The sequence below is a fragment of the Mugil cephalus genome, chromosome 18 (assembly GCF_022458985.1).
Source record: "Mugil cephalus isolate CIBA_MC_2020 chromosome 18, CIBA_Mcephalus_1.1, whole genome shotgun sequence".
Taxonomy (NCBI): Eukaryota; Metazoa; Chordata; class Actinopteri; order Mugiliformes; family Mugilidae; genus Mugil; species Mugil cephalus.
Window position 1 is genome coordinate 17096782 of NC_061787.1, and position 27845 is coordinate 17124626.

The following is a 27845-nucleotide window of genomic DNA, read 5'->3' on the forward strand; positions in this document are numbered from 1 at the left end:
CTTCTTCTTCTTTTTTTTTTTTTTAAATAATATCTTATCTTCCTTTTAGAGATCCATGAGCAGTTTTGACTCAGTTTCTGCAGCAGAACTGCACCCTCTTGCTATTCTGACTCATAATTCTTATTTCTGGTGGCATGAAACATGAAACAGTGATGTAGCAGTCTCCCTGCTACAGCAGGAGATGTTCAAAAAAAAAAAAAAAAATAAAGAGCAGTGGGTCCTGTTCGTGGGCAAAACCTTGACTGGCATTAAGACTAACACTTTGCAGGTTGAGAGAGCTGATACCAGGTTGTCATAGGTCACAGGTTATAACCAAGAATTCTGCTTGCTTAAAAATAACCACAGCCCAATTTACCAGTTACCAAATGAAAGAATTCAAGACTAAATTAGGCTTGAATAGAGATCATCGTCTGTGTTCATAGGATGATGCACAACCACAGCTCAGACCTTTTTATTTAATTTGATTTTAAATAATCTGTTGCATAATCTCGCTGGAAGCTTATTTTTATTTATTTATTTAGTTCAAACGGGACGTGAAGGCAGACGGATAGAGATGCAATGCAAAATTGAACCAGAGGAGGTCAGTGTTGTTACATAGAAAAAAAAGAAAGAGAAAAGTTTGAGTCACTCTGAGCGTTGCAGTGATGAAACCATAGAGATTAATTATATCCAGGTAATCACCATAATCTCATTATAATTACAACGTGATATGCATGGTATGAAATGGAATGGCATTATGTGCAAAAATTAATATGATAACTAATTAATCTTAGCTGGATGTGCTCAGATATATGAGAGAGATGGAACCTATTTGCTTAGATTGATGTTTTATTTAATGCATTTACTGTATTCATTCTATATGTTAACAATCTGAGTGATGATAATGAATTGGTAAAATCTGTGCAATCCAGAACTCTTATCCTCCCCTCATTCCTCCTCTTGCTCCCCCTCCTCCTCCTCCTCTTCCTCCTCCTCCCCCCTCAGAGGATGCAGGGCTGTGCGGTCTTGAGCTCTGACTCCTGAGAAGCTGCCGCGATCATCTCGAGGACAGTAGGGGAAAGTCGATGCGCAGGGATCTTTTTTTTTTCTTTTCAGTTATCTTTCCATTTCTCTCAAACTTCCACCTAACGGCATGACGGGATGCGCGCATTTGGGATAATTTCAATGATGGCTCGCTTCAAATATCCATTTTCACGGAGCTGCAGCTGAGGTTTCATTCAAAGTCCGACTGGATTCTCGCAGCGTGATGGATACAAATGAGTTCGCAGTGCTGAAACTTTTTGTTGTTGGGGTTTTGGGTGAGTAGCAATGACTTCTTAGTTTATTTTTATTTATTTTTTTAATATTCAGTTCGCTTAAGGATTAAAATCTTCCTCCACGAATCCTGTATTCATGTAGTCTGCCTGCTCTGTTATAGGGAGAAATTAAATAACGGGATCACACACATGCAACATAAAACTTGAGGGCACTTTTTTTCATTACGGACAAATACCTGGTTATTACAGTTTCATTTTAATGTACAAATGATGCATTCTATTTTTTTACATCTAGAAATGCACTGCCACCGTGTCAGGTTGCACATAATGAGGCTTCGTAAGAGGAAATAACAGGAACATCAATCTCACCTCAGAGCATGCACTGAATGGGATATATACAGTACCATGGCCTCATGCCCCAATGGACAGACCTGACCTATATCGTGGCCAATAGGAATTTCTGGATCTGGCTCATTATCTGGCAGACCAGGGGTGAAATCATGTATGAAATCATGTTTCATGTGGCGCTAGGTCGTGGCTCAGGAGTTGAATAGGTTAATAAGGTTGTCATAGTAGAGTTGTTTTAATAAGGGCCTGCTCAGTGTCCGAAGAGTAGTTCATATTAGTGACAGCAGATAAGAATGAGTCACGTATGAAGAGGAGTCCTGATATCACTGTGTAGCAACTCTTTACGTGATTCACTGACTGAGGGCTGTTAGGTAGCAGCTGCTGGGCTGATATTTGGTCACCTGGTCTGACACTGGCACTGAAAATGCCTGGTCATGCTATGTGCGCTAGGTGATACAGGATTTCAATTTTATGGTTTGTAGTTCATAGAAACTCTTATCTAGGGAAGTTTACTCAGAGGTTTTGGAGGGGTAACCCTGAGACAGATTGATGACAAATATGGTATATAAGCTTGGAATAAACAGAGGGATGCTCTCTACAACATAGGTCTTCAACAGGGGGTTCGCGCCCCCTAGGGGGCCCACAGAGGTACTGAATCGCAAAATCGTTGGTTGACTAGACATTTATCATATATATTTATTTTTTTATTTTCCCCCACAAATCTAAATTTCTTTAAATACACAGTAACATGAATCCAACATATTTTAGTAAAGGGATAAATGGAGCCAAATGGCTCGGTGATTCACTGTCCAAACTACATTTAGCTATGTTCAAAGTTAAAACTTGAATCTGTCAATTATTTTCTTTAACTGCCGATTATTTATACATACACCAGTTAGGTATATTTATGTCAGGTATATTTATGGCAGTTGCATGGCCACCCTACTGTTGCACATGGTGAACATGTGTGTTATTTGAATACCTTAATATTCAATGCTAATTGATAATAATGTATATTTATCAATAGCACTAGGCTGAGTTTAATATAGAACACATATAGTTGGTAGGGGGTCCCTACTTAATCTCTCCATCAGTTTTGGTCCTGAAAACCGTTGAAGACCCCTGCTCTACAGTATGTCCTGACAAGACTATCAGCCTGGACCAGGCTGGCTCTCAGCCATGTAACAGCTGCGGCTCTCTCAGCACTGCACATCCAAGCAGAAACCTAACATAGATGCTCATCTTCAGACTTACAACACATTTTATACTCAGTCTCCGTAAGTTTTCCTTCCAGTGCTATGAAAAGCCAGAGAAAACAAAGATTTTTTACAAGAGTTCGCTGCATGTAATGCTGTCAAAGCAGTGAGATGGGTTATATTCCCATGCTGTAAGGCATGCAGGATTTTCCCATCAAGATCCCTATTGGGAGGAAGAAAGTGGGAGTCCAGATGTGTTCAAAGAAAACCAGTACGCAACGCACTGAGTCATTCTTAATGTAACGTCAGTGTGGTGGATGCAGCGAAGACTGGAGGAGATGGTCCACATGTGTAGCACACAGAAAAAAAAGACTGAAAAAAAAAGACACTGACTGTGAAGCATCTGCTTACCCCAATAAATAGTTATTCATATACACTCTCGCAGTGAGGGAAAGGGCCTCGGGGTTCTTCTGTTCCACTGGACATAAAAACATAGCTGTGAAAAAAAATGTTTTTTAAGTAAGAAAAAAAAATCATTTTCTTGTAAAAATGCTATTCATAGGCTGAGGAGAGAGTTGTGTGTGTGGGGCTGTTTTCAATGTGTGTGTGACTGAAACCTTTTCTTTTACCACATGGTTGTTGTTTTGCACCGTGCTGTTAATCATCTGGACATTCCAGGGTTGAAATACATTTATTAGAGGAGACACTTGTGACAAAATGTTAGATCTTTCTTTCTTTTTGTTTAACTTAAGCCATGGTTATTGTCACTTTCTCAATGAATACTTGTATGTGGACAATGCGGCTGAAATAATTCTAATTTGACATCGAAGCGTTTACATGGACACCATGTCCAACTTCAGGGACAACATTTATTAAATAGAAGATGACTGCGCCGCCTGCATCAATTTCCTGCTTTATTTGTCTTTCCAAGCACGTGTTTAAACAGCTTGTTGTTTTGCTACCTCCCAGAAACGTGAGGCAATTATCCACAGAAAGAGCGTATCTATTCCAAGCAGAGAGAAACAACATTAGATTAAGCATTTGCTTGAGAATTCGGCACATTTTGAAGTGGCTACCAAGTTACACCACCCCTCTCAATCTGATTGAAAATATCCTCTCCAGTCTAGTTTCTGGTGCTGTCTGTTCCTACTTCAGGTGGTTCAATGAGGCATCTTTCTTCTGTTTGGGCAAATGAGCAAAATAAACTTGAATGTAAACATAAGGTTTTTATAATTGTCTAGTACAAACATATCACATGATCTGGTGTAAATACTAATATTTACCTCATTATTTCATCTTAAAAAGATTGCAGTGTTTTTCTTGTTCTTTTTGTCTTGTCTTTGAGTTTACTGAAAGTATAAACTATTAAAAGCCTTGCTCTTTAAGTCTTAAACCTCAAACGGACTCAGAGAAGGGAAAACTTCCAATATCTCTGATTCTCTGAGATTGTAGAGTCTACGGCACAACGGCAGGGAAAGTGTGTTAAGGGCGTTATTAATCTTTCAGATCCCTGTTAAAGATTCATGCTCCAGAGGGGACCTGAACTCTGCCTCTTAGCTCATCCTGTTCATATCAAAGTCTGAAGCCGAGGTGTCGCTGACTCCTGAGTTGCCGCGCAGAGGGCAGAGTGTGTTTCTGTCAAAGCTCCAGATGGTCAACAGATTATAGAGAGGTTCATCCCTTTGTAGGTGCACCTACGTATAAACTCTTTCAGTATCTTTTTTGTCATGCCATATGACCATCAAAGAGTTCCTTAACAAGAAGAGCTGGAGGCTCCTTTTCACGGCCCAGATTAGCTCTCATCTCGTGTTATCAAACTGTGGAAGCAGTTCTACATATGTGAAACAGTGAAGCAAAAATGGGTCATAGAGTGAACCTTATTAAAAGTGAATTAATGCAAGAAACTAGAATTGGTTGGTTTTGGTTACTTGAACAACAGAAAATACACTCACTGGCCACTTTATTAGGTACACCTGTTCAATTGCTTGTTAACACAAATAGCTAATCAGCCAATCACATGGCTGCAATTCAATGCGTTTAGGCATGTAGGCATGTAGAGGTGATCAAGACAAACCTGCTGAAGTTCAAACCGAGCATCAGAATGGGGAAGAAAGGGGATTTAAGTGACTTTGAACGTGGTATGGTTGTACCATCTTCTGACGGCTACTTCCAGCAGGATAATGCACCATGTCACAAAGCTCATATCATCTCAAACTGGTTTCTGGAACAGGACAATGAGTTGTACTCCAATGGCCTCCACAGTCACCAGATCTCAATCCAATAGAGCACCTTTGGGATGTGGTGGAATGGGAGATTCTCATCATAGATGTGCAGCCGACAAATCTGCAGCAACTGTGTGATGTTATCATGTCAATATAGACCAAAATCTCTGAGGAATGTTTCCAAGGGGATCCAGCCTTTTACTATCAAGGTGTACCTAATGCAGTGGCCGGTGAGTAAAGTAAATTGTTAAAACAGCCTAAAAAACTAATCGGCAATCCAAATAATTATCACATATGTAACAGTTTTTGTGCATAGTGTTAATACACAACATAATTTAATTTCATATATTCTCTAGGACAGCAAATACCTGTGACTCATTATATAATGATGCTGGCATCTGCAAAGGAGCAGCAAGAGGGCAGAGTTGGAGCAGGATGTCTTTTTATATCAAGCTATCTGGCAGAGGGAGGGATTTCAGATTTCCAATCACAGAGAAGGTGCTAATGAGTCTGGCTGAAAGAGTCTAATGGCAGGCTCAAATTAATGATAAACGATAGACTGAAATGAGCTACTGATGACAGGAGAGGAACGTAATTTTTTTCACGTGAGACTGAAATGTTTTCAGACGAGCAGCCAAATAGCAAATGGGTTATGATTTAAAATAACTACGCTGGGCAAAACGTAATGTGTTGAAGCTGTCAAAGGAAGCAAGGCCGCTCAGCACTCTTGCCTTAATTAACAAGAAGCCTTTTAGAATTTTGAAACAGATTCTGACTCACACTCAGGTGGTTTGTTTGTGTTCCTTCACCCCAGAAACAGCTTGCAATAATCCGCAGCAGCTGTGAGAAGCAGTCAGACATTACAGCCAACATTTACCGACATAGAAGCATCGTGTCGGGATCGAGTCCGAAGACAACGAGGTGGAAAAGGAGCAGCAATGTGCAGGTGTTGAGTTAGGACGAAGTGAGCTCATCAGAACTCGACAGCTCCTCTTCATCTCTGCTGGAGCCTTGAAGCTGCATTAGCACCGCGTAGCACTTAACATCGAACCCTATGGCACACCTGGGTCACGTTGCATTGTGGATAATCATTGTTACATCTGTGCCCACTGTGACGCTGTTGTGTGCTCGTCTGTGAGCATCTGACCAAGTACAGCCTGGATACACAGATGTGACCCTTCTCCGTGAGGTTTATCGAAGCTGCAATGACAGCAAACATGTGTGGGCTTGGTACAGCCAGGTTTCCCACATTTTTCATAAACTCCCGAAATGAAAAGGGACTTAACACTAATAAAGAAGACTTAGGTCCCTTTAATGTCATTATAAGGCTGTTGTCTGCCCTTAGCCTCACCTGACCCTGGAGCCTATCCCAGTGGTCATGCACACTAAGGCTGGGCGTATCGATCTAAGTATCAGTAGTACCGATACCGTGTAGTTTTGGTATGAGATCAATACTAACATGATGAGATTTTGTTACAGGTTCTCTTCTATACGTTCAGTAAATTACTCCTCAAAGAGTTCATGTGAGGGAGTCAAGTCTGTGGGTGGAGGTTCTCCATCCCCATCTGCAGTAAAAGGTGGATATGAGTTTGACACTCAAATCCTAGCATCACACAGATGGCACTGATACCGTTATTGAAATGTGTCGGTACTCGCAAGTGAAGACAATTACACTGGATGCAGACCCATTTCTTTGGTGGAAAATGAATGAGCCAACATTTATTATTACATTGTTGCTTTTGTTTACTTATTTTGCTAAGCTGACTTTTTTACTGACTTTATTTTCCATTGTTGTTGTGTTGTTTACGGTATCAGCGATACTAGCCCATTATTTACTTGTCCACGGTATCACCCACCCCGGCCTCAGAGGCCTGTCCTGTTGCTGTTGTGGAGTGAAAATCACTACACAATGATTTCTTTGCATGTTTCCCCCCCAGCAGATAAGTTTCATATTGCAGCGAGTGATGGAACAAGAAGGAGCGCCCACAGTGATCTTTTTGATGAAGAGCTGCAGGCCAGAGGCTCCACCTAAAACCTTTCACCGTGCTGTGCTGTTTGCAGCCTCATGCTGTGTGCAGAATGTAATTGACTTCTTTATAAAAACAACAGTAGTTTGTTTAACTGTGCCCAGACTTATGTGAGCTGCAGAGCTGTTACCATCATTAACTTCAAGTATCAACCGTGACGGAAATGTTAGAGGTTCCTTGGAATAATTAAAAGTAAAGCAATAAATAATGTATCAACTTTCCATTTTTGCTGAGTAATAGGTGAACTAATTGGTAATATGATGAATAATTTATTTATTTATTTTTATTATTTTTTCATTTGTCTGCATAGTTGAACACCACAGGGTGTCAACATTATATGAGGTTGATGCAGTTATATTCTTGCAGCTGAAAGCTTTATTACTTCAGTGCGTGAGTGTGACCATCACCAGCCCTCCCTGAGAACTGTCCTGTTGATCTTTATTGAGTGTAGTGACCTTGTGTGGCAGGGAGGGCAGTGCTACACCTCAGTGAATAGAGGGGGGGAACAAAGGAAAGAAAAGATGTAGAAGGATGGACAGTGGAGGAGATACATGTGGTGCTAGTAGGAACTAGTGGAGTGCAGGGTTCTGTGCTTCCCAAGTCACCTCACTCAAGTATGACTGAGTTCAGTCATCTCTGGAGAAATGAGAGAGTCCAGGGGGGGTAAGGGTGTCCCAATGGAAGGAGAGAAGTCTGCCATAGGGCACGTAGTGATAGAGTGAAAACAATAATCCAGCCCTTAATAGCCGGGACTCATCAATTCTTTTTGATGTGATCCAGCACGGGCTGGCAGGTGACAACACACATGCATGTGGGCATTCCCTAAATATGAGTGAGACCATTACCAGGGCCCAGAGTCAGGTCAGAAGCCCCAGCGCCCGAGAACCTCCACCCCAGTGTGGGGCGCATGGGTGACAGGACCAGAGAACTACCGTAGCCACGGGGCAAGCCACACCCCAGTGCAGATGGCGAGCGACGACCAACACCCCCAGACCGACCAAGCGAGCACAAGTCGGTGCAGGCCAGAGCAGCCCCCCATACCCCCCACACCCCCCAGCCACCGCAGCCCGTCCACCCACCACCGCCAACACCCCCCCCAAAGACCCCACCCCCCGCCCGCAGGGCAGCCATGGACACCTCTCCAGCCGAGAGGACTCCCCCAGGAGCCCAGCAAAGCCCCCGCAGACGGGCACCGGCCCAGCGCCCAACCAGGGACGGGCCATCCGAGCAGGGGGGCCAAGGAACCGGCCCCATGCCCCTGGCGCACCCAGGCCAGGGAGACCTCGGGAAGAGGGAACCCCCACCCGCCAGGGAGAGACCCCAGCCCCCCATCGAAGGGAGAGGGGAAGCACCAAGCCACCACCCGAACCAGTCGATACCGGAACAACCGGGTACCCAAGGAAGCCGCCATGAACCCGTCGCCACGCAGCACCAGGAGACAAAGCCAGGCCAAGAGGACACCAGAGAACCTAGGTAGATACCCCTACCAACGGCCGTGGGGCCACAGACCGCCAGCCCAAGATCCCCCTGCTAGCGGAGAACCAGGCCCCCCAAGCCGTGCCAAGGGATAATGAAAAGTGACAGTGTCCCTATTACTGTGCTTCCTCAGTCCCTGATGAGGAAGCAAGCCCCTACACCGTGACCCTGTGACCCTGGATGTGGTGTGGTGCATTAAGACAGGGGGCAAACAGGAGGGTCAGGTGGGTCAGAGGACTGCAGCACACTACTGTCCTGCAGCCTGCCCTGACCCTGACCGATCCTGGGTAGACCCCTAAGGTGAGGTGCATTAAAAACTTGGGATGGGTGTGTGTGGTGTACCTAGCCTTGGTTGTAATGGGTGACATAGTGTGTGGTGGAATGTGAGGTGAGTGCAATTTAGGAGGCAGGCAAGTGAGGGCCAAGTCCCCGGCAGCAGGGCCAAGGAGCAACAGCAGCCCATGGGACCCACAGACGGGGCGAGGGCCCCCAGGACTCAGGAAGTCCCCCGACCAGACCCCGCCCCCAGCCCAGAACAGCAACCAGGATGCGACAGACCCCCAGGAAACCCAGAAGAACCAACATCGACCAGCCGAGCAATGGCATCAGCTACCCCCCCATCCACCCCCCGGGGTGGCAGGGGTGCCCCCAAGGCGGACGGAGACCCCACCCTATGATGAATAATTTATTCGGAAATGTAAGCGTTCATGTGTCAGTCCCATGGTATTTTAAGATATCTATTCATGGACACTACTTTGTTATTATAGGGTGTGTGACTGGACAAATCAGTATGATTGTGTGATTAGTGTTTAGTTAATACAGAAAAAACAAAATTACTTTTAGAAGGGCTCTATCAGGGTTATCTTTGGCATAGACATTTTTTTCATGGCTGACATTTTGACTATAGGGGAAAGCAGAGGTGCACCAGTGATTACTTAGTTGCTTGGTGACAAGTCATAATATCATCAATAGAAGGGGCCTGATCTCAGGATCAGAATCTAAATTTGTGAGTGGCTCTTTGTTTTCATCTTAGCCCCTTTCACAGCTTTATGTCTCTGTCAGACACACAAGGTCTTTGTCACTGCCGGTGAAACAGCTGAAATAAACCAAGCCTTTTCTTTTTTCTTTTCCACTCAGCCCCTTTAATGCAGTCCATTTTCACAGACATGGGCTATGTCTTTTCTAAAATTACACAGACAGCTAATGCAAAACATCCATAGCATACGTCCATGTGTTGTATCTATTTATCTGTACCTTAGTGTATTCATGCCATCCCTGATGAGATTTGGGTCAAAGTTGCAGCTTTCTCTGCTGTGCTCTGGCTTTTATCACACAGAGTGGGCCAAGAGGCTGTAATTAATGGCCAGGACAAGTTGACGTATTTATTACAGATCTGTTGTGGGTGGGGGGTTACTGTTGCTGCAATGCTTGACATTTACGGAAAAGTGTGTTTGTCTGTTTTAATCTATTGTGTCTGAAAAAAAAACAAACAAAAAACAAACAAACAGAAAAACAAGGTGAACTGGTTGGATTTCATCCTGATGTCCTCCACTGAGGCAAGTCTCACTGAAAAAAAAGAGCATTTATCTGTCCCAAAAGAAAAGGTGGCCCATATCAACTTAATTAACAGCTTTATCTTGTTCTGTGGAGCCATGCAACCGTTTCTCCTGTCGATGGAATTTGCTGTTTTTCTAAAAGCTTACAGAAAGTGGTAAATGAAAGCAACGGCGTAGTCTAAATAGACAAATGTATGTGTTCTTCTGGTTGCAAGCTTTCCAGTGGAGCTCATTTTTGCTGAAGAGGGATGTCACAAAGTGGCTTTAGGCCATATTTAGCTTTTATGCTTTAGAATTAAACACCCATCTGTGCTTGAAGAGGGGCGTGCGCGGGGAATACTGATGAAAGCCTGAATCACATTGCCTAGCTAATTTTGTTTTTCAAGTTGATTATCTCCGCTAACAAAGAACAGTTTGGGATTCGTAAAGAGTGCAGAATCTGCTAACACACTGTTATAATTGCATCCAAAGTTGCTTATCTATCGCTGGCAGCCGGCGCTGTGCATCAGTGTGAGCGCTCAGCTCCTGCTGCTAATATGAATACAAATGCTGAAAAAAAAAAAAAAAAAAAGTAAGCGTTTGATGAAACTTTTTTTTTGTTTCCACGCTAAACTGCAGACAAAATGTTTGCGAGGTGCTCAGTGCAGCACCTTCGGCGCTCATGCAGCCAAGCTGCGATAGATCATAGACGGACTGATTCTCTCCATAGGGGCCCATTCTGCAGAAGCTCAGCTGTAATTTTCCTCTCCGCGTGGTAAATGGACTGCATTTATATAAGTCATTATATCAAAAGTCCTTCACACTGCCTCACATTTACCCATGAAATGCTGGTGCACTACCTCGACCTGCTGTCATCCCACATACAAATAGTGTAATAGGTTAAAAAAAAAAAAAAAACATGTATTTTTTTGTCTGGAAACACCTCAATCATGGAATCCCCACCAATGGCATTTTGTTTCTGTTTGTCTGCATCACGGCCATCCAGGAGTCCCCCTCTTGACTTCCCCTCCTTCCTGCGTTTGTTTGCCAAGCCCCCCTGTCTTGTGCATCTGTGTCATTCTCCAGTCTCGTCTTCCTCTCCCTCCTCCTTGACCTCCAGATCCCCTCTCATGGAAGACTCCGCTCTGACGCTCTGACAGAAGCAAACCCCCGGATCATCAGACTGTGGCAGCAGAGAAGGAGTAGTGTGTTTATTCCTGATTCAACAGGCACACTCAAGGATGAAGACCGGTAGCGTTAGAGAGAGACGGGGCCCTGTTAAATAACAGGGATCGTGACGCACACGTGGAAACTGTTTTCGCAGGAAGACACTCGGTTGTGTGCATGAACAAAGATAGCTGTCTAAAAAACATGACTGGAGACAGAGGCAGGGCTTTCTGTCTTCCTTACAGCTGGACAGGTTTGGCGTGAAGTGGATGTAAATGACGGGAGGGTGTGTGTGTGTGTTTGAGTCAGGGTCAAATAGTTGTAGTGTGCTCCCACTTCAACTTTTCACTCCGAGTGAAGCACAGATACTTTCCAAATGCTTTATCATCGGGAGACGAATGTGGGATTCAAAGAGAATCAGCAGCAACACAGGCTTCAGTGACAATAAAGTATTATCCCTCTTGTACAGTATGCACTCTCCACATCTGCCTTTCGGCCCAACATCCCCACCGTCTCCTCTTGTTCAGTCTCCTTCACAGAACTGCTGAATTAATGTCTGCTCGCCCCAACTGACTCTTCAGCTGCTCGGTGAATAATAAACCACTCAGCGGTTAATCACTGCGTCTTTAACTCACTGTGAATCCAACAGACCGGCCTTGATGAAGCATGATTGAGAGCAGAACCTGATTACACCGTCTCCACTTGCAGTTCTCTCATCTGCGCCGAAAGTGTGATTTTCTTTTGGCCATGAGTGAAATAACCTCTGCGCCCAAACTGCATACATTAAAAAAAAAAAAAGAAAAGTCTGATTGTGTGTCTGAAAGGTGTGTTTTTTCTTTAGCTGTGGGCATTTTCACATCTGTGATAGACATCTTGAGTTTTTTTTTCTCGTTTTTTTATGTAGCTTCTGACAGCAGCAGCTGGTGGCCACGGTTGAACAGTTGACAGGGGGAGAGGTTTAAACATCCTCCATGAGCAGGAAACCTCTCACACACCGACAGGCAACACATCAGGCTCTAAAAAAAAAAAACATCTCCCTATCGGTTACCTTATATTTTATCTATATACAGAGGTGTGCTTTTGTCGCTATCAAACAACACGGAGTGCATGCATGTCGTAGCACTGTAAAAATCTTTCTTGCCCATTTTTTTTTAACTACTCAAAGCGTGACTGGAACAAATTTGATTGTGAAATCTCAGGAGGGAGAGACAGTTGCTGTGTGCAGCAGCTGATTGTGGACTGACTTTCCCAGCTGATCCGGGAATTTGTGCAATATGCAACTTGCAAGTTTTTGAGAAAAGCACATGCAACCATACATGAGTCTTAATGTTCAAAAGGATCATGTGACTTCTAGGTTAAACCGACAGATCACTATAAGAATATAGGTCAAATCATTGTGAACAACGCAACTTCATTAGGTCTGCAGAGATTTGTCCTCACCATTTTTTATCTGCTCATAAGCAAATGTCTGTACGATACTTTGAGCTCGTCCTTAACAGCTGTGGTCACATTTTTAAAGTGTCTGAATTTCAATGTGTCCCACAGTTTACTCAACCAGACCTGACCGAGCAGGAACCGAAAGCGGCCGTAATCCAAAAACAGAAAAGTGCGTCGACTGTGAAAAACAAGCGAAAGCACTTCCAAAAACATCGATCCGACACCGGACGCAAACCTATCTCTCTTGGCCTGAGAGATATGGAGGCCACGTGGGCAAATATGAATAAATATTTGGACAGCATTTGGGATGCATATTCACAGAACTCACAGAATTAAGAGAGCAACCCCCCCAAAATCAACAGAAGAGTCTCAAAGGAGGATGAGATGAACGACTCTCTTTCTTCTAGATCACCACAGGTTTTGGTCCCAAATATTTTGAGGTGTGATGAATTAATTAACATTCTTGCATCTAACACCCAGTTCCTCTCTCTGTTTTCCAGTGCTCTCACTTCCTCTAGTGATTGTAAACACCTGTAATCAAGTAATGGCACAAGTGCACTCAAGTTTCAAAAGGAAGTCACACAGCAGCTGTAAAATGGTCCTGATGAAGGTCGATAGCCAAGACCTAATAAACAGGGCTCAGATGTGAGTGCAGGAGTGAATGATTTTTACTGAGAACTTTCCCTGGGGATCTGATCTCAGCACCACCCGTTTCAAGGAGAATGTGCATGTTGATTGAGCCCTGATTAAATCTGCCATCAGCCAATCAGCAGTGACTGACCACAATCACAGAACACAATCAGCGGAAGTCTGAGAATATAGATATCAATCAGGTTTTTATGTGTGGCAGTTATGATGATGATGCTGCTGATGATGATGATTACTCTCAAATGTCTCAAATCTGAGACAAGAATGTAGTTGGAGCCAATGACAGATATTAGAAGAATTAATATTTTTGTAGTGTAGAATACAAGAGTAAAGCAGTCAAACGTTTAAGTACACAAACTTTTATTAGTCAAACCATGATAAGTACAAATGAGTGAAATGAGTCAGTGTAAGATTTAGTTGTATTTACTCTATTTCTGTGAATCGCATTGATCAGAAGAAACAGTTACTCCCTCCCTCTCATTCGTAACCCTGTAGACCAGCAGAGACTCACGCACCAAAAATAATTTGTAATTTTCTAGTGTGACTTCACATGAACCCGATGGGTCAGTGTTCCTATCAGAACAACATCCTCTCCTTGTTTTGTCAGATCAGGACTCAGGAGTAGCCACTTACATCAGCCCTCTCCAAGGAGGTCATCCATCTTCCTGTCAGGGTTAGCTCTGCTGATAAGACGTGTGACTAACACTGACAATGTTTGGCTGTCACTGGTGTTATTGCCAGGAGGTCAAGCTGAGAGTGAATTCGGCGCACTGAGTTTTATCACGGATCTAGCATCTCTTCTAATTTAATTTGACGTTGCAGGTCTTATTTTAGCATGGATCTGGTGTTGCTATAGTCATTTAGGTACATTAGTTCTTGTTATCATAAGGAAATCTCATCGGAGCAGCCTCAGAGGGAAATTAACTGTGAACCGATGGAAAATCACTGCCTACATGTTGGTATCCCCCTGAGTCAAAGAGAAAATAAACCACAGGAAGGAGGAGGAGGTAAAAGTAGAAACATCCTATTGACAGGACGGTTTGGGAAACTCTTGTGTTAACGCCGCGTTTGAGACTATCAATCACCCCAGTTTCATTTGATTATAGGAGATCCTCATAACTGACTTAAGTAGTGTGTACAAATGGAGTTTGAAGTATTTTACAAATGTAAAGTTGTTATGTCTCCTGTTTGCTCACACCACTTTTCTATCTATTTATTTGACGGAAATGAAACCGATTCCTTAGAAGCAAGGGCCTTGTTCTTATAATCTCAGTCAGTGTTTGAGGAGTTGTGAACTCCCCCGGGCTTAAGAGTAACAAATGATAAGGAGTGACTTTATCTTTGACCTGGACAAAAAGGTGTTCTTTTTTTCTCCTTGCTACCTTGCTGTTATTTCGTCAAATGTGTGTCGACCCTGATTAGGAGTTCTGCGATTCACCAAAAAGTCAGTGTCCTGTAAGTCCGGCCATTTGACCTCTGTTCTTTAAATAAAGTATCCAGTCTGCTCTTTCATTTCCCTCTGGCCTTCTCAGATCTGCCACGCAAAGAAAACAAACGCTTTCCGTCGCACAGCTATGTCCTCGTTCATTCAGCTTGCTTCAGTTATTTTCCTCGCAGCCAGTGATCACCGGAGGGCGGCTTGACTTGAAAAGTCGAGAAGCCAGAGATCTTCAAAGTATCCTCAAAGAGCAGAGAGGGAGGTCAGGCGCTTATTTGTGAAAGCTGAGCAGTGTTTGCTGATAAAAATAAGCTTAAAGTATTCAGATGAGCAGATCTCTCTGTAAACTACTTAAAGGAGTGAATGACACAATAATGTGCAGCCATTGTTATGACACTGTTACTTATTTCTTTTCCCTCTGGAGCCTATAAAGCATGTTATCTATTGTTGATGTTAACCGTTCACTCTCATTTAACAAAAGAGTTACCAGCTAATCTGAATCAAATTGCATTCAGATTTGTTTAGATTGGAGTTGAAAAATAGTCACGATTCTGATTTTGTCTGTGTTTTTCCATGATCATGTTTTGAGTTTCCTGTTTTATTTTGTTAATTTTGGTTTCCTGTTTGGTTTTACTCCCCGTGTTTTATCTCTATTGCTTATTGGTTTCTTCTTGTATGCTCCGCCCTCATTAGTTTCCCCTGTGTCTCGTCTTTGTTTGAACCCTTTTGTCCTGCGCTTGGGTTGTCCCTTATCAAAACCCTCCTCCCTGACAAAAATGTTGTAAAATTCAGTGCATAACGTTAGCCTTATAGCGTAATCGCCTATGTCATATTTGAACGCTTTTGGGAAAAAAAGGACAAAAAAAAAAAACACACACTTGCCTGACGCATAGTGACAATTGTCGGATGTCAACTTTTCCCTTCATGTCTTTCATTGAAAATGTGTTTTAGCTTGCTGGTCTCTCACTGCTAATGTGAACGCAGCATTAGGAATACGTACTATTTGTTCTGATGGCTGGATAGGATGGTGGATGATGCTGTCCTGTTTCACCATACCTCTCATTTCCCTCCATCTCTCCACCTGCATTTAGAAACCTCAGCTGATGTCAACCTATTTATCTGAGTGCTATAATGGACACAGAGAGGGAGGCAGGAAGACAGCGAGACATGAGGGCACCTCATTTAGTTCCATCTTTTAATTCCTCTAATTGGATTTTTAAAACAGCACACGAATGGCGCACGAGTCAGACAATTTGCAGTCAAATGCGTTTCCTTTTATTAACCGCGACTACTGTCTCATCCTAATGATGATCTGGCAGACCTGAAATTCCTGCCGCTACCACTTGTGCTTGAAATATATTTGGACAGCGCTAGCAGTTCATCTGCTTTCATTCATGCTCTATATTTATCCAGCGGGCAGCGGATGACAGGGTGACAGCGTGCCAACCGAGCCGATGCTCAGCTGGCACGCTGTCAGCCTGCACGTACAATAACTCTTCCCTCTAAAATCACTCCGCTTTAGCTGCACAATTTACTCTTTCACTGCCATTTTATTGCGAACCTAAGGTCACGTCTTAGTTTGTGGGCGGAAGGTTGTCGCTTTAAAGCTCGCACCTGCCTACTTAAGTTAAAAACTTGGTGCTGTAATGGTATCACAGGTATTTAATGAGCGTCGATTTATAGCTTTTTGCTCACGTTGAAGACAGTTTTAATGTTTTTCTCAGGGAAGCCAATAATGGCAGACGGTTGGCGTCTTGCTAATTTTAAACTCCCACATGCAGAGAATCTAATGAATATCCTGCCACATGTTGTTCTGTTCTTTATAAAAGAGGAAAAATAATAAGAGAAAATTAAGCCGATTGTTTTAATGATGCTCCCTATATATATATTTTTGTCTTTTCTGGAGACGTTTTTTGCTCCATCTTTATCTTATTTTGCATTTCATTAACTGAGCATTGCTTCAGTTAATGAGATGTTAAAGCAGCTGCATGCATTTCACTACGTTTAAAAACAGTTTAGCGCCGATGCTCTTTGATTACCGTTAGTGATCTGATTGTGTCTTGATGATCTCAGATTTGTAGACAACAGCCAGGAAGGGCCTCCTTAACTTAGATGCGTGCGTGTCGCCCGTCCCGGCCAGCTGTTCCTCAGCAACGGCAGCCACGGCTCCACGAACCTCCCTGAAGAGGAACCCGATGAATGGCACGGAAACGGGCAAACGGCTGACTGAGCAAACCGACACAAAAACCAACCATTCACGTCCGACTGATGAGCTGTTTCATGACTCAGTCGTCTGTGGCGGGCCCAGGTTTTAATGAGATCTCGTGAATGAATGCAATAATGTGCGATAGCTTACTCCTGAAATGTTTTCACCTAGGTTTTTTTTTTTCTGAGAAGGGGAAAACGACGAACACAGGCTGCCTCTGCGTCTGTGTTACACAGCTCGGCTCATTCAACTCGAAACCGGCTTTCACACTGAGCTGCCGCAAATTGGCACTCATGGTTTCAGTAAATTGAAAGGACATTGCTACAATCTACAACCCACGGCCTGTAATGTTTTGAAGATGGCAGAGGCTTCTGCAGGTAAATTGCACTGCTGCCATTCATCTTCTCTGCAGAGGGCTGATGGGAGAAGCTGCTGGACGGCTGTTATTGACAATTTGTTACAGATCCAACCTTCTGTAGACTGTGTAAAAAGCTGTACTTAAAAGCACTATTTAGTTTTTTATATAAATAATGCCCCAAATAATTGGCTGTAATGTGAAAGGTGTCCCTTGTAGCGAGGTATCGATAGAAGATTATCAATTTATGTGACATTTGGCATCCCCTTTTCCATGAAAAAGCTCTTTGTAGTACTTTTTTGACCTCATCTTTCAGAAGAGACCAATAAATAAATAAATTAAAAGTAAATAAAGAAAGAAATACTCGCTGTGATAATTTATTTGCTTTTCAAATCCAGTTTGACGGCCGGCGATTTGGCACGCCAGGGTGAGAGATTTGCCGAGGCCGCTCTAATTCGCGCTCGCGAATCAGCGCGTAATGTAACCAAATCTCTCATGCTCGCACTTAATCACTACCGATGCCAATTCAGTCTGCGTTTGCTCAGTCCGCAAAGCTGATAGAGTGGATTTAGTTTGAAAGCTCCCCTCCCTGCTGTTACGCTGAACTCGCGCCGAAAGGGAATCCTGCTGCTGGATGACTGTTGCAGGTTGATCAGCTTCTGTATATTAATAACGCCAGAACAGCCAGAGTGTCTCTCTGGCAGGTGTGTCTGTCAGATTGTGTGAAAAGGTTGTTGAAGCTCAAATGACCACACTGAATAGTCAGCAATGCAGTTTTATTTATTAGCACCTCTGGCAGTACCTGCTATGTGACCATGTGATCAGTCAGTGGCCTCTTGGTATGTTGTTTAGGAATATATGGAACGCCTGGGCCTTATCTTATTATTGTCTGTCTGCTGTCATAGATATGCTAACTGAGTGCTTTTGTAGTGTGTCAGATATGTTTGTCATCTCAAGATATCAGCAGCTTCTTACTCTACATTCCTGTTGCACCCACATTGTCGTGGTTGTTGGAGGGCGCCACAGAATTCACACCATCGTCTGCAGTTTGTTCTCAAAGAGGGACATTTGGCTTTGCCACACACTTATGTATTTATTTTGGATGTTATGCACGAAAATGTTATTTTTGGACTTGTCCATGCGAGGCCTGCTGGGGGTGGTTCTCTGAGAATGACAGGGCTGAAAGCCAAGTTCTGAAGTCAGAGACAGAGAACTTTCAAGGAGTGCAATTTTTAAAGTGCTCCGTGAGCCGCCGTGATTTGATGTATTGATCGGCAGACGTCGAGGGTTTCTTTTCTTTGTGCCCCGATGCACAAAGGAAAATGTGGAGAATCTTGAGAAGTACGAGTGTTGACTCTCCTTGGAGACACGTCATTTTAATGTCGGAATAAGTGACACTGATTGACGTTGTGTCATGATGCTCGGATACTGCCAGACAGCGACTCTAGCCGGGTCTCGTTACGGTCCAAGGAAGCAGCGGCCTGTCACTCCAAGAGACCTCCGCGATTCCCAAACTGCTTTTTCACATCCTTCACAGCTTTTGAAATCTCGGTTTCAAGAATGACTGCTCCTGCAGCTTTCCAGAAAACCAAATGGTTTTGACAAATGACAGATGTGAAAGTAGAGCATGGTGACCGAACTTCACCGAGAAGTTCAACACTATACAGACTGGGAGTTTTTAAACCTTAATTATAATTTAGGATTTTTTATTCAGGCCCACTGTTTTGCAGTACCTTTTTTTGCAAAGTCATTTTTCTAATTAAGATTTTTCTTGCCCTTTCCAAACAGTTTTAACCTGAACTCTAGATGATGGAATGTATTAAGGGCAGTTCTAAAAAAATTCTGTGCTCAGAAAATGCCTGTGTAGAATTTTTTTTTACACCACTGTTTTTGTATAATTAAACAGACAAGATATAAAGTGTTAATGATGAGCACCAGAGGCTGAGTCTGCTGCAGAGCAAGGCCAGATGTTACCACCTGTTTCCTGTGTTAAGTGTTTGTGTAGCTTCATATTTAACATATTTTCTAAAATGCAATCTGTCTTTCTTACTTTCTATATTTATTCTATAAAAACTGCTTCCACCTTAAACACTCCACCTCAAAACATCCTTAAATACTCAAACAGGGAAGTCTCTATATTTAGCACGCTAACTCGGTAGCAGTCCATGACCTGCAGGGCGTCTTTCAAACTGATCCGCCGCTTTGTAAGCGTGGCACATCAAAGGAAGATTCTTTCCTGTGCAACGGCTTGTTTAGCTTTGGCCATTCCTTATACTGCTGTAGTTAGACTCAGCCGCCGTGTCCAGGATTTTAGAATCTGAGCACTGGAGAGGAATTAGGGAATTTCCAAGTGTATGGGCAGAGGAGTATTAGTGAGATGAATGCCTACATGTGTCATTTTTCATGTGTCCTTTCCACCTGCCTTAACTGGAAATTACTGCAAAGGAAATGCCCACACAAGGAGATAATGAAGTCAACCCTGAATGACTGAGGGTTGAATAAGATTTAATATTGCAAAGCTAAAACAAGAATAGCGAGATGTTTTAGTTAAAGGTAATTATGACTATAGTACCTAGGAAATGTAAATTAGCACATTTATCAGTGTAAATTAGCACATTGTCTACTTGTAGTGAGCACGTATTGTTCAAACAGTTTTGTGGTTATATTAAGGCAGCCACAACACTTTGTTAAGCTAGGGGAAAAACTGCCATCTGCTACATTGTAACCTTGAGCTTTACAAATGTGTTAATTCACAATGCTTTTGTTGCCTAAACCTAACAAGCTCTTGGTGCACCCACCCTCCACCCCAACCACCTCTTGCCAAAGTGCGGTTGTTCAAATTTGCAAGCAGAAACTGATCCAATTAAAAACGAATGGACCAATTTCTATTAAAAGATACAGTGAAATATCCTCAGGAGCTTCACAGTAAAAGTTCATCTTTGCATAGTTAAAATGCCACTCTCGGAGTACAAATCGATTTTGAGCTCAACGGAGATGGCATTGCATTGATTGTAAACAGGGACGGCAGAGCAATCAGATGAGAGGCAGGTCAAGGGTCGCAGTCTGTGAAAAAGTCTTTACTTTTAAGATACATTCATCTTGTTGGAACTGGACTGTTCGGTTTTCCAGTTACTTGACTTGTCTTTTGTTTGTTTTTGTTTTTTACAGTCAATGCCTGGATGATGAGAGGGGCATCAGGTGAGCACGTCCATCCACACATATTGCAGATACATCCACCATTCAGCGCTTGTTCCCAGAAGATAACGGATCGAAACAAATCTCATGATGGACTGCACAGAAACTACCAGTCATAGTTTAATTACAGAATATGCAGTTATGAGAAAAATGCCAGAAAGCTCATAAATAATACAAGAATACAGACCTACATCCATCTTTATCATGTTTCATTACTTATTTAGTTTGTCCAAAGCCAGGCACACAAAGCACGACTTGACGTTGTCCACTTCTTTGTGTGTCCTCTCAGCTGCGGACAGCTTCCATACAGAGCCCACTACGCCCCCGCCGAAGAAGGTCTGCAATGAGTCCCGTCTGCAGGTGGAGATGGAGGTCTGTGGAGAGGACTTCAAGAAGGACATGGCTAACATAGATCCGCAGAACTGGTGTAACCTCACACACTTCATCAGGTACGAACAACAGGGAGACCCATCATTGTTGGCGACTCCTCGTAGTGTCTTTTCATAAAGTTTGTGAAAAACTACTGGATGTTGGGACATTAAAGGACTCCTTTATCCTTTGTCATCCAAATCAAATGCTGCATCCTCCACGACTGCGTATATTTGACTACAGTCCCCACTAATGCTTTAGTAATGGACTGAATCTAGATGGAGAGGCTGTTTTAATATTGCAGTGAGATGCTCTTTCCTGTCCAGCTCTCTTTTACCTGCACTGCAAATATACTGAGGTGAACTGGAAATACTCCGACCAGAAAAAATCACCATCTCTCCATCTACCACATCCTATTCTTGTCCATCATTGTCATAGGTAACACCAGGTCTGTAATGCTCCAGTTCAACAATGCTGGCAGATCTGTACTATGTCTAGTCTGGTTGCCGTTTCCAAGACTGATTGATCTGAGCTTCTCTTTGCACTTCCTTTGGTCAATACATTTATTAGACTTTTTCTGCCCATGCCTCATAGCCTCTTTCAAGTGAACCGAACCAGGCATGCTACAATTTGAGACAATTAAACAAATCCAAACAGAAAGAACATACTATCTTAAACCACTTATGTAAAGTAAATAATGAAACATCATGTTTATATGTTCAAAGTGTAGCTCAAAGTCTAAACTGAGACCAACTCTTCTGTCAAACTGTAGCATGAATTCAGAGGATAATATCTAGATCATAATAATTTTGAGTTTTTTAATGACAGGAGGCTGAGATGAATGTAAAGCCGATCTATGATATAATTTGACATTTACGTCGTAGCTTAAACAAAGGGTGTTGATCTAAAGACTGAAAAGCTCTCTTGGAGAATTTTCCCGCACGCAAGGTGCAGCCTTCGCGACTGACTCATGAGGTAAATGCAACATCTGTGCAGCATCTGTCAGGGCAGCGATCACCTGTGGTTTAATGTGGAAGAAAACATCTGATGACCACGAGCCAAGAGCTGAGGTAATGAAGAGCAAAGACATTTAGACCTTTATCCTCAGAGAGTTCATGCAATTCGAGTTTACACTTAAAGCGGTGTGATCTTCATGGTAAATTGTGTTAGTCAGTATGAAATGAGTGGGTTGCTGGTGGTTGATCTGGATCCATTTGTATTCCCAGTGCCTCTCAGCATTCATTTGCATCAGGTAGCAGAGCCGCTGAAAGAGACACATCCAAAATCACTTCAGGTTTAATTGCATTTTTGAGGCATTCATTGTTGCCTAACCTCATAACCTTTCCAAAATGGATCATCTTCAGCAACATACACTCCTCCTACATAGCACAACAACATATTAGTATCTGAACCTGTTGGCTGTCACACTCTTAAATTGCCTTTAAATAGCGAAAATTGTGCACCTTCTTAAGAAAGAGACCATAACTTCTTCCTGTGTTGACCCAAAATAAAGTGCTGATATTGGGGAGCAAAGGAGAATCTCCTCTGCACGCACATCTCAAGAGTACAAAGAAAGTGTCTCATTACATTAGTTGGACGGTGCAGATTTAATTTGCCAAAGAGGACGCAGTAAAAATGCTATCGGGGGAACCGTCCTGGAAGCTGATTTAAAAGTTACTACAGAGCAAATTTGTCGCTTTGTTTATAAAAGCTATGTGAAAAACAAAAAAGGAACACGTCTGGACGGCGAACAACCATCCACATTTTGAAGCTCTAATCATTATCACTCCTCCTTTCTCAAGCACTGTTGTCTTCCCGTCTGAGTGCCCTATGTTTGTCATTTTAGTTAAGGGGCTGTCAATTCTGCATGGTGGCATTTTCTGCAACACACTTTGTAGATTGATAGGAAGACTGTAATCTACCCGGCCTGTTTCAGCTGGGTGGATGTCTGCGAGTCAGAGAGCAGTTGGACGTTTGGTTACAAACAGCCTCAAACACCTTCAAGTCCAATGTAATGACATACTTAAGGCAATGGATAAATAATAAGCATAAGGAGCATGTTTCATGGTTGAACCCGGTATGACTTGCCTTTCCAGGAACATTGTCTGCATGAGTCTAACAACAAGTCACTTCGGTGTTTCGTGACACTTCATTTACATGTCTGTGGAGGATACACTTATTTTCTCTGCAGCGGTTTTGCTGTGGAGCCTGAAAGAAGTTGATAAGAAGGCGAGAGCGAAGGGGTTAGAGGGAGTGAAAAGGGCTCTGGAGGAACCAGAGAGTGGTGTGAAGGATCGGGCTTGGAGAGCCAGGGACCTGGTGTTTAAACAAGCACTGACCCCTGCAGAGTTTCCTTTATTTGACAAATGAGCCGTGTCTCTCTCTGTTGTGACTGCTTATGACCGAACACTCAGCCTACATGACTGTTATTGTTTGAAATGAGTCGGGAAAAGAGGCACCGAAAAGGCTATGGATAGCCCACCGAGAGGCAGCGTGTGTTGTAGGGGCATTTATGAACTTCATCGTTTACTTCAAATATCATGCTGTATCGATTTTCTGCCCTGAGCCATTTATAGCCGCCGGGGTTAATGCAGTTCAGGAAGTACAGGAAGAGGGAAACGTATATAGTTGTGTGTATATACACATGTATAGTTTCTATTGGGACCAGATGCCAGATTTCCTGCTTCAACTAATGAGAAGCAATTGACTTTTTAGATGAGTTATAAGTGGGTTATGTTGTCATCACACGAGATACAGTCTTGTCAGGAGAGGACTGTTAATGGTCAAGATCACTTGAACACTATGAACAGCTGAAATTGAATTGAAATACGTTCGTAAAGTGTTCTGAAATGGGTCTACATGGCTCATCAGTCCAGTGCTCATAATATTCACATAACAGGATGCACACATGCATTTTCCGTTTACTGGTTTTCTGGTGGAAACTGTTCTTGCATATTAGACACTTTACATTGGACTTATGTGCAATCGACGTGCCTTTAAAATTAGGTCTCTGTTCTGTCTGAACATGCATGAAGATTTACAGTCTGAGATGTCATTATGCAACACAACTACAAAGCATTTTACAACACAAGTAACAGCATATCCTCTCTAGGACTAGAAGTGGTTTTACTGTAATTATACAGTAAAAAATGACTTTTATACTAAGTAACTGCCCAAAAGATACGCTAAGATTCACCTCCATCTTCACCATGTATCTGCACCTACAAAACCATACATATGTTTGTATCTTTGCATAAATGAGTCTTTATATTGTGATCATATATGTGTGTGTATGTGTTTGGTTATGTTCACAGCTATGTATATCAAGCAACTGGGACTGAGAGCAGATTTGTTCCCTTTTTTTTCTTTTTTCTCTTCCCTGCTGATTATTGTGTGTGGGTGAAACTCTGAAAACGCGTTAGTTGCTGTGCGTTCGACCTGGGAAATAACTTCAAAAGTCTGCTATTCCCTACAGTCTTGCATGTTGCATTTGGATCACGTCTGCCTGAATGCTCTGATACATGCTTTTCTCAACCCTCCATTTCTTTCCCTCTCTCTCTCTCTCTCTCCGTCTGATACATTCTCAAGCTCTTGCTTGTGGCAAAAACTCCATCTTCAGAAAAGATCTCTTCATATACTTTATCAGAGCTAACCAGAACCTGCAGTCGATAGCTTGTATTAGCAGGGGTTCTCGTATGTTGTTAGACCAAATAGCATGGACAGACAGACAGATGGATGGAAATGTCACAGTTGCAGCAGTAATGTACAGGCACATGTGCAGGTTTATTAATATACTATCGTGGGTTTAGTTGCCACAGGAAGCTTTTCTCTGTAAAACACTTCTCTTATCTGCCCCACACGCACTGTACTATACATCTCCAGTATAAACAACCATATATCCCTCTACAGACAGCAGGGCTTACTTTATTTGCAGCACTTAAGCAAAGGACATTTAAAACAATGGCTTAGGTTGACGTCAGGGCTATAGATGCTATAGCTGTTGAGACAGTATAATTTATGACATAATAATGACAGCTTTAGCGTGGGAAATATGCACAGTATAGCTGCATAACATAATGGGTGATATGTTATCTTGTACTCTAAGTGTCTGTGTGTGTATACATAGACATACATGCGTATCTATATGTTACATAGTACATAGTATATAGAACATATTATACAATATTATGCAGCATAATAAATAAGTTAGAGTCTGTTATTTTTAGTGAAAAGATCAAATACAACATCATTAAGTGCATTACTATAATTCCACATTTTCACATTTCACCTGTATCTTAAGTGATACACATTGTCCTGTATAATTAATTATGTGTTTAATGACCAGTCAGTGGGTCTAATGTTTTGTTGATTTGCACCCTCATGTTTGTTGTTGTGTTTTAGGAGTTGGCATAGTTGAGCACAGAGACTGGAAAGAAGCAACAGCTTGTCTGGCTCTGTCCCAACGTGACAAGATCCCACTGATGTCTTTAATTAACGTGTCATAATTTGTTTGCTTAATCTGCTCGAAAAGGCCAGAGCAGAAAAAAACAAAAAGCACAATGAGCACAGATATGTGTGATGTCATTTGAGAAGGTGTCCTTTTCTCATTGAAGCAGGAGTGGGAATATGTTGCTCAATTTACTGTTCAGCCAGCGAGAATACCAACAGCTCCTGGACATCATGAGAAGAAAAAGAAAAAAAAAAGAAAGCAAAAGGCTGAAAGTGGAGGATAGAGAATTCAGGGCCCAGAAAGGGGGATTAAGACTGGTTGAATGTTTTCATCAAAGCACTGCTTGGAGCTTGAAAAGGGCCAGGGAAGACTCTGAACGACCCTGCTGAAAAATAGTGAAGCATAGTGGGCCATGAAAGGGAGTGAAACACAGTATATTTCCTCTCACAATGATGGATCACTTACCACATCTCAGATGCTCGGGTTAGTGAAAGTACAGTGGGGATTTGAATTTATATGTTCCCTTCAGAGAACCATGTGTAGAGAGCCAGTTTGGACCTTGATAGAGTTTAGTGACATATGGGTCACAAACCAATGAGATGAAAAGTCATAAGTCATTTTTCCCTCCAGGGATTCATCTACTGAAAGTGTTCAGTGAGAATTTTCTTCTAATCTTTCCCTCCTCTCTTCTTTCTCCCCAGTGAGTACCATTTCTTCACCTTCTGCACAGAGACCAAGTCCCACATCATGGGCTGCTACTGGCCGAATCCTCAAGTGGAGAGCTATATCATCCGCATACACAAGCATTTTTTCTCCAATTGCACGATCGAACAGGTGGTATGGGTTGACCCACCGGACAACACGCTAACCATCCTCATCCTTGTCCCCATATTCCTCACCTTGGCCATGATTGCTCTGGTCGTCTGGTGCAGCAAGAGGAGTGATATCCTGGCCTAAGACACCAAGGTGGACAAGAATGGAGAAAAAGAACTGAGTTCATGGTCCAAATCTCTTCACTAACTCAGTGCTGAACTCTGAACGAGTGCACGGACTAAAGCCTCTGTTGGTCAAATTAAAACTACCTACACTTCTTCTCGAAATGAAGAAAGGACGACCTGCTTATATGACCTGCTGTCATTCAACATGGTGAACAGTTCAACAGGTTTTTACGTCTTATTTTCCAGTAGAAAGTTCGGGAGATATGTCCTGTTGCTTTCTTGCAGAGAGTTAGATGAGAAGATGATTCCTCTGCCATAGGAATGGACTATATGGTAAATATGAAGCTAGCAGCTGGTTAAGACTGGAAATAGGAGAAAACAGCTACCATGGTTTTGTTTAAAGAAATAAATGATGTTAATGTGATTTAAAGTAGCTTTGTTACCTTTGGTTAGATGCTTCCTGTTTGCCAGTGTTGTGATCCCATGCTAAGCTAATCAGCTGCTAGCTGTATCATCTCATCTAACTCTTGACAAATAAGTGATTCAGCATATTTCTTTGATCTTTGGGTTTGGGGTTTGGATCTTGAGTCGTCATTTCTTATTGGGTAATTTGACCAGATGGACATTTGACCAATTCTTGGATGAATTCCTTAAAGCTCATGGATCCAGACTTTTTGTCCTCGAAGATTCTTGTCAGAGCACTGTATCGCTGCTGAAGGCCAAAGTAATGGAATGGATCAAAATCATTGGCTGACCTCCATAACCCTATGGGAAATATGTCTCCCGGAGGACACTGTTGTTAAATATTTGAACATGACACTGTATGATGGCCTGAAAGGATAATACAATAAGCCAAATATGGACACAGTATTGTTTCAGTGAAGTGTAGTCTTACTGTTGAGTTACTGAATGGACTTTAACCACTGTATAGGATGCACTGCCCAAAGACAAAACAACGCTCCATGTAGATCAGGACTTGAATTTCTTGTGTGACTACCTGAGCCCCAACAGACTGTTTTATAACAGTGTAACTTATCAGATGTTGTTGAATAAAATACTGTTCATGCTCACAAAGAGGGGTTCTCAGTGGAAACAAACAAAAAAAGAAAATAACTCACATTGAGACCTCATATTGTACAGTTGTGCTTTCTGTCTGTGCTATCTACTGTATCTGCATTGCGTCTCCACTGTTAGAGAAGCACGCACTGGTGCTTTGAGATGAATTTCTTTGGAGAAAGGTTTGATTCAATGTGTGCACTCCATCAGGTCTTTGAACACCCCCAACCAGCCATGAAGCAAACTTAACCAACCACCGCTTGTCTTATTTTCATCTAAAGCCACGTCAGTCAGTTTGTGTGCTCTCACCCGCAGTCAGTGTTTCTCACTAAAACTGTCATTGATGGAAACTGAAACTTCTCATCAAATGTTTCTTGATTAAATCCGAAATGTGTCTAAGAATGCTTGGTTGGTCTTATTATGTGAACTGAATGTACACTTCAGTCTGACACTTCAGCTTGACATATTATGTATATTTATTGATTATGGCTCTTGGTTATTTTATGGTTGCATGACACCACTGGAA

General features: G+C 42.5%; 1 protein-coding gene across 1 annotated transcript; it reads left to right on the forward strand.

The window, feature by feature from the left end:
* Nucleotides 1-997: 997 nt before the first annotated feature.
* On the forward strand, nt 998-27845 carry LOC124995965 (receptor activity-modifying protein 3-like). The gene is made up of 4 exons (XM_047568747.1): nt 998-1298; nt 20480-20509; nt 20796-20955; nt 26027-27845. Exons 1-4 carry the CDS (start codon nt 1247-1249, stop codon nt 26280-26282), a joined length of 498 nt encoding a protein of 165 aa, XP_047424703.1. The 5' UTR covers nt 998-1246; the 3' UTR covers nt 26283-27845.

Excerpts from the sequence above, each read along its gene's own strand:
- LOC124995965 (XM_047568747.1), top strand. The coding sequence starts at position 1,247 with ATGGATACAAATGAGTTCGCAGTGCTGAAACTTTTTGTTGTTGGGGTT. Across the intron at positions 1,299-20,479 it reads TTTTGTTGTTGGGGTTTTGG|TCAATGCCTGGATGATGAGA; the intron begins GTGAGTAGCAAT and ends TGTTTTTTACAG. Across the intron at positions 20,510-20,795 it reads GATGATGAGAGGGGCATCAG|CTGCGGACAGCTTCCATACA; the intron begins GTGAGCACGTCC and ends GTGTCCTCTCAG.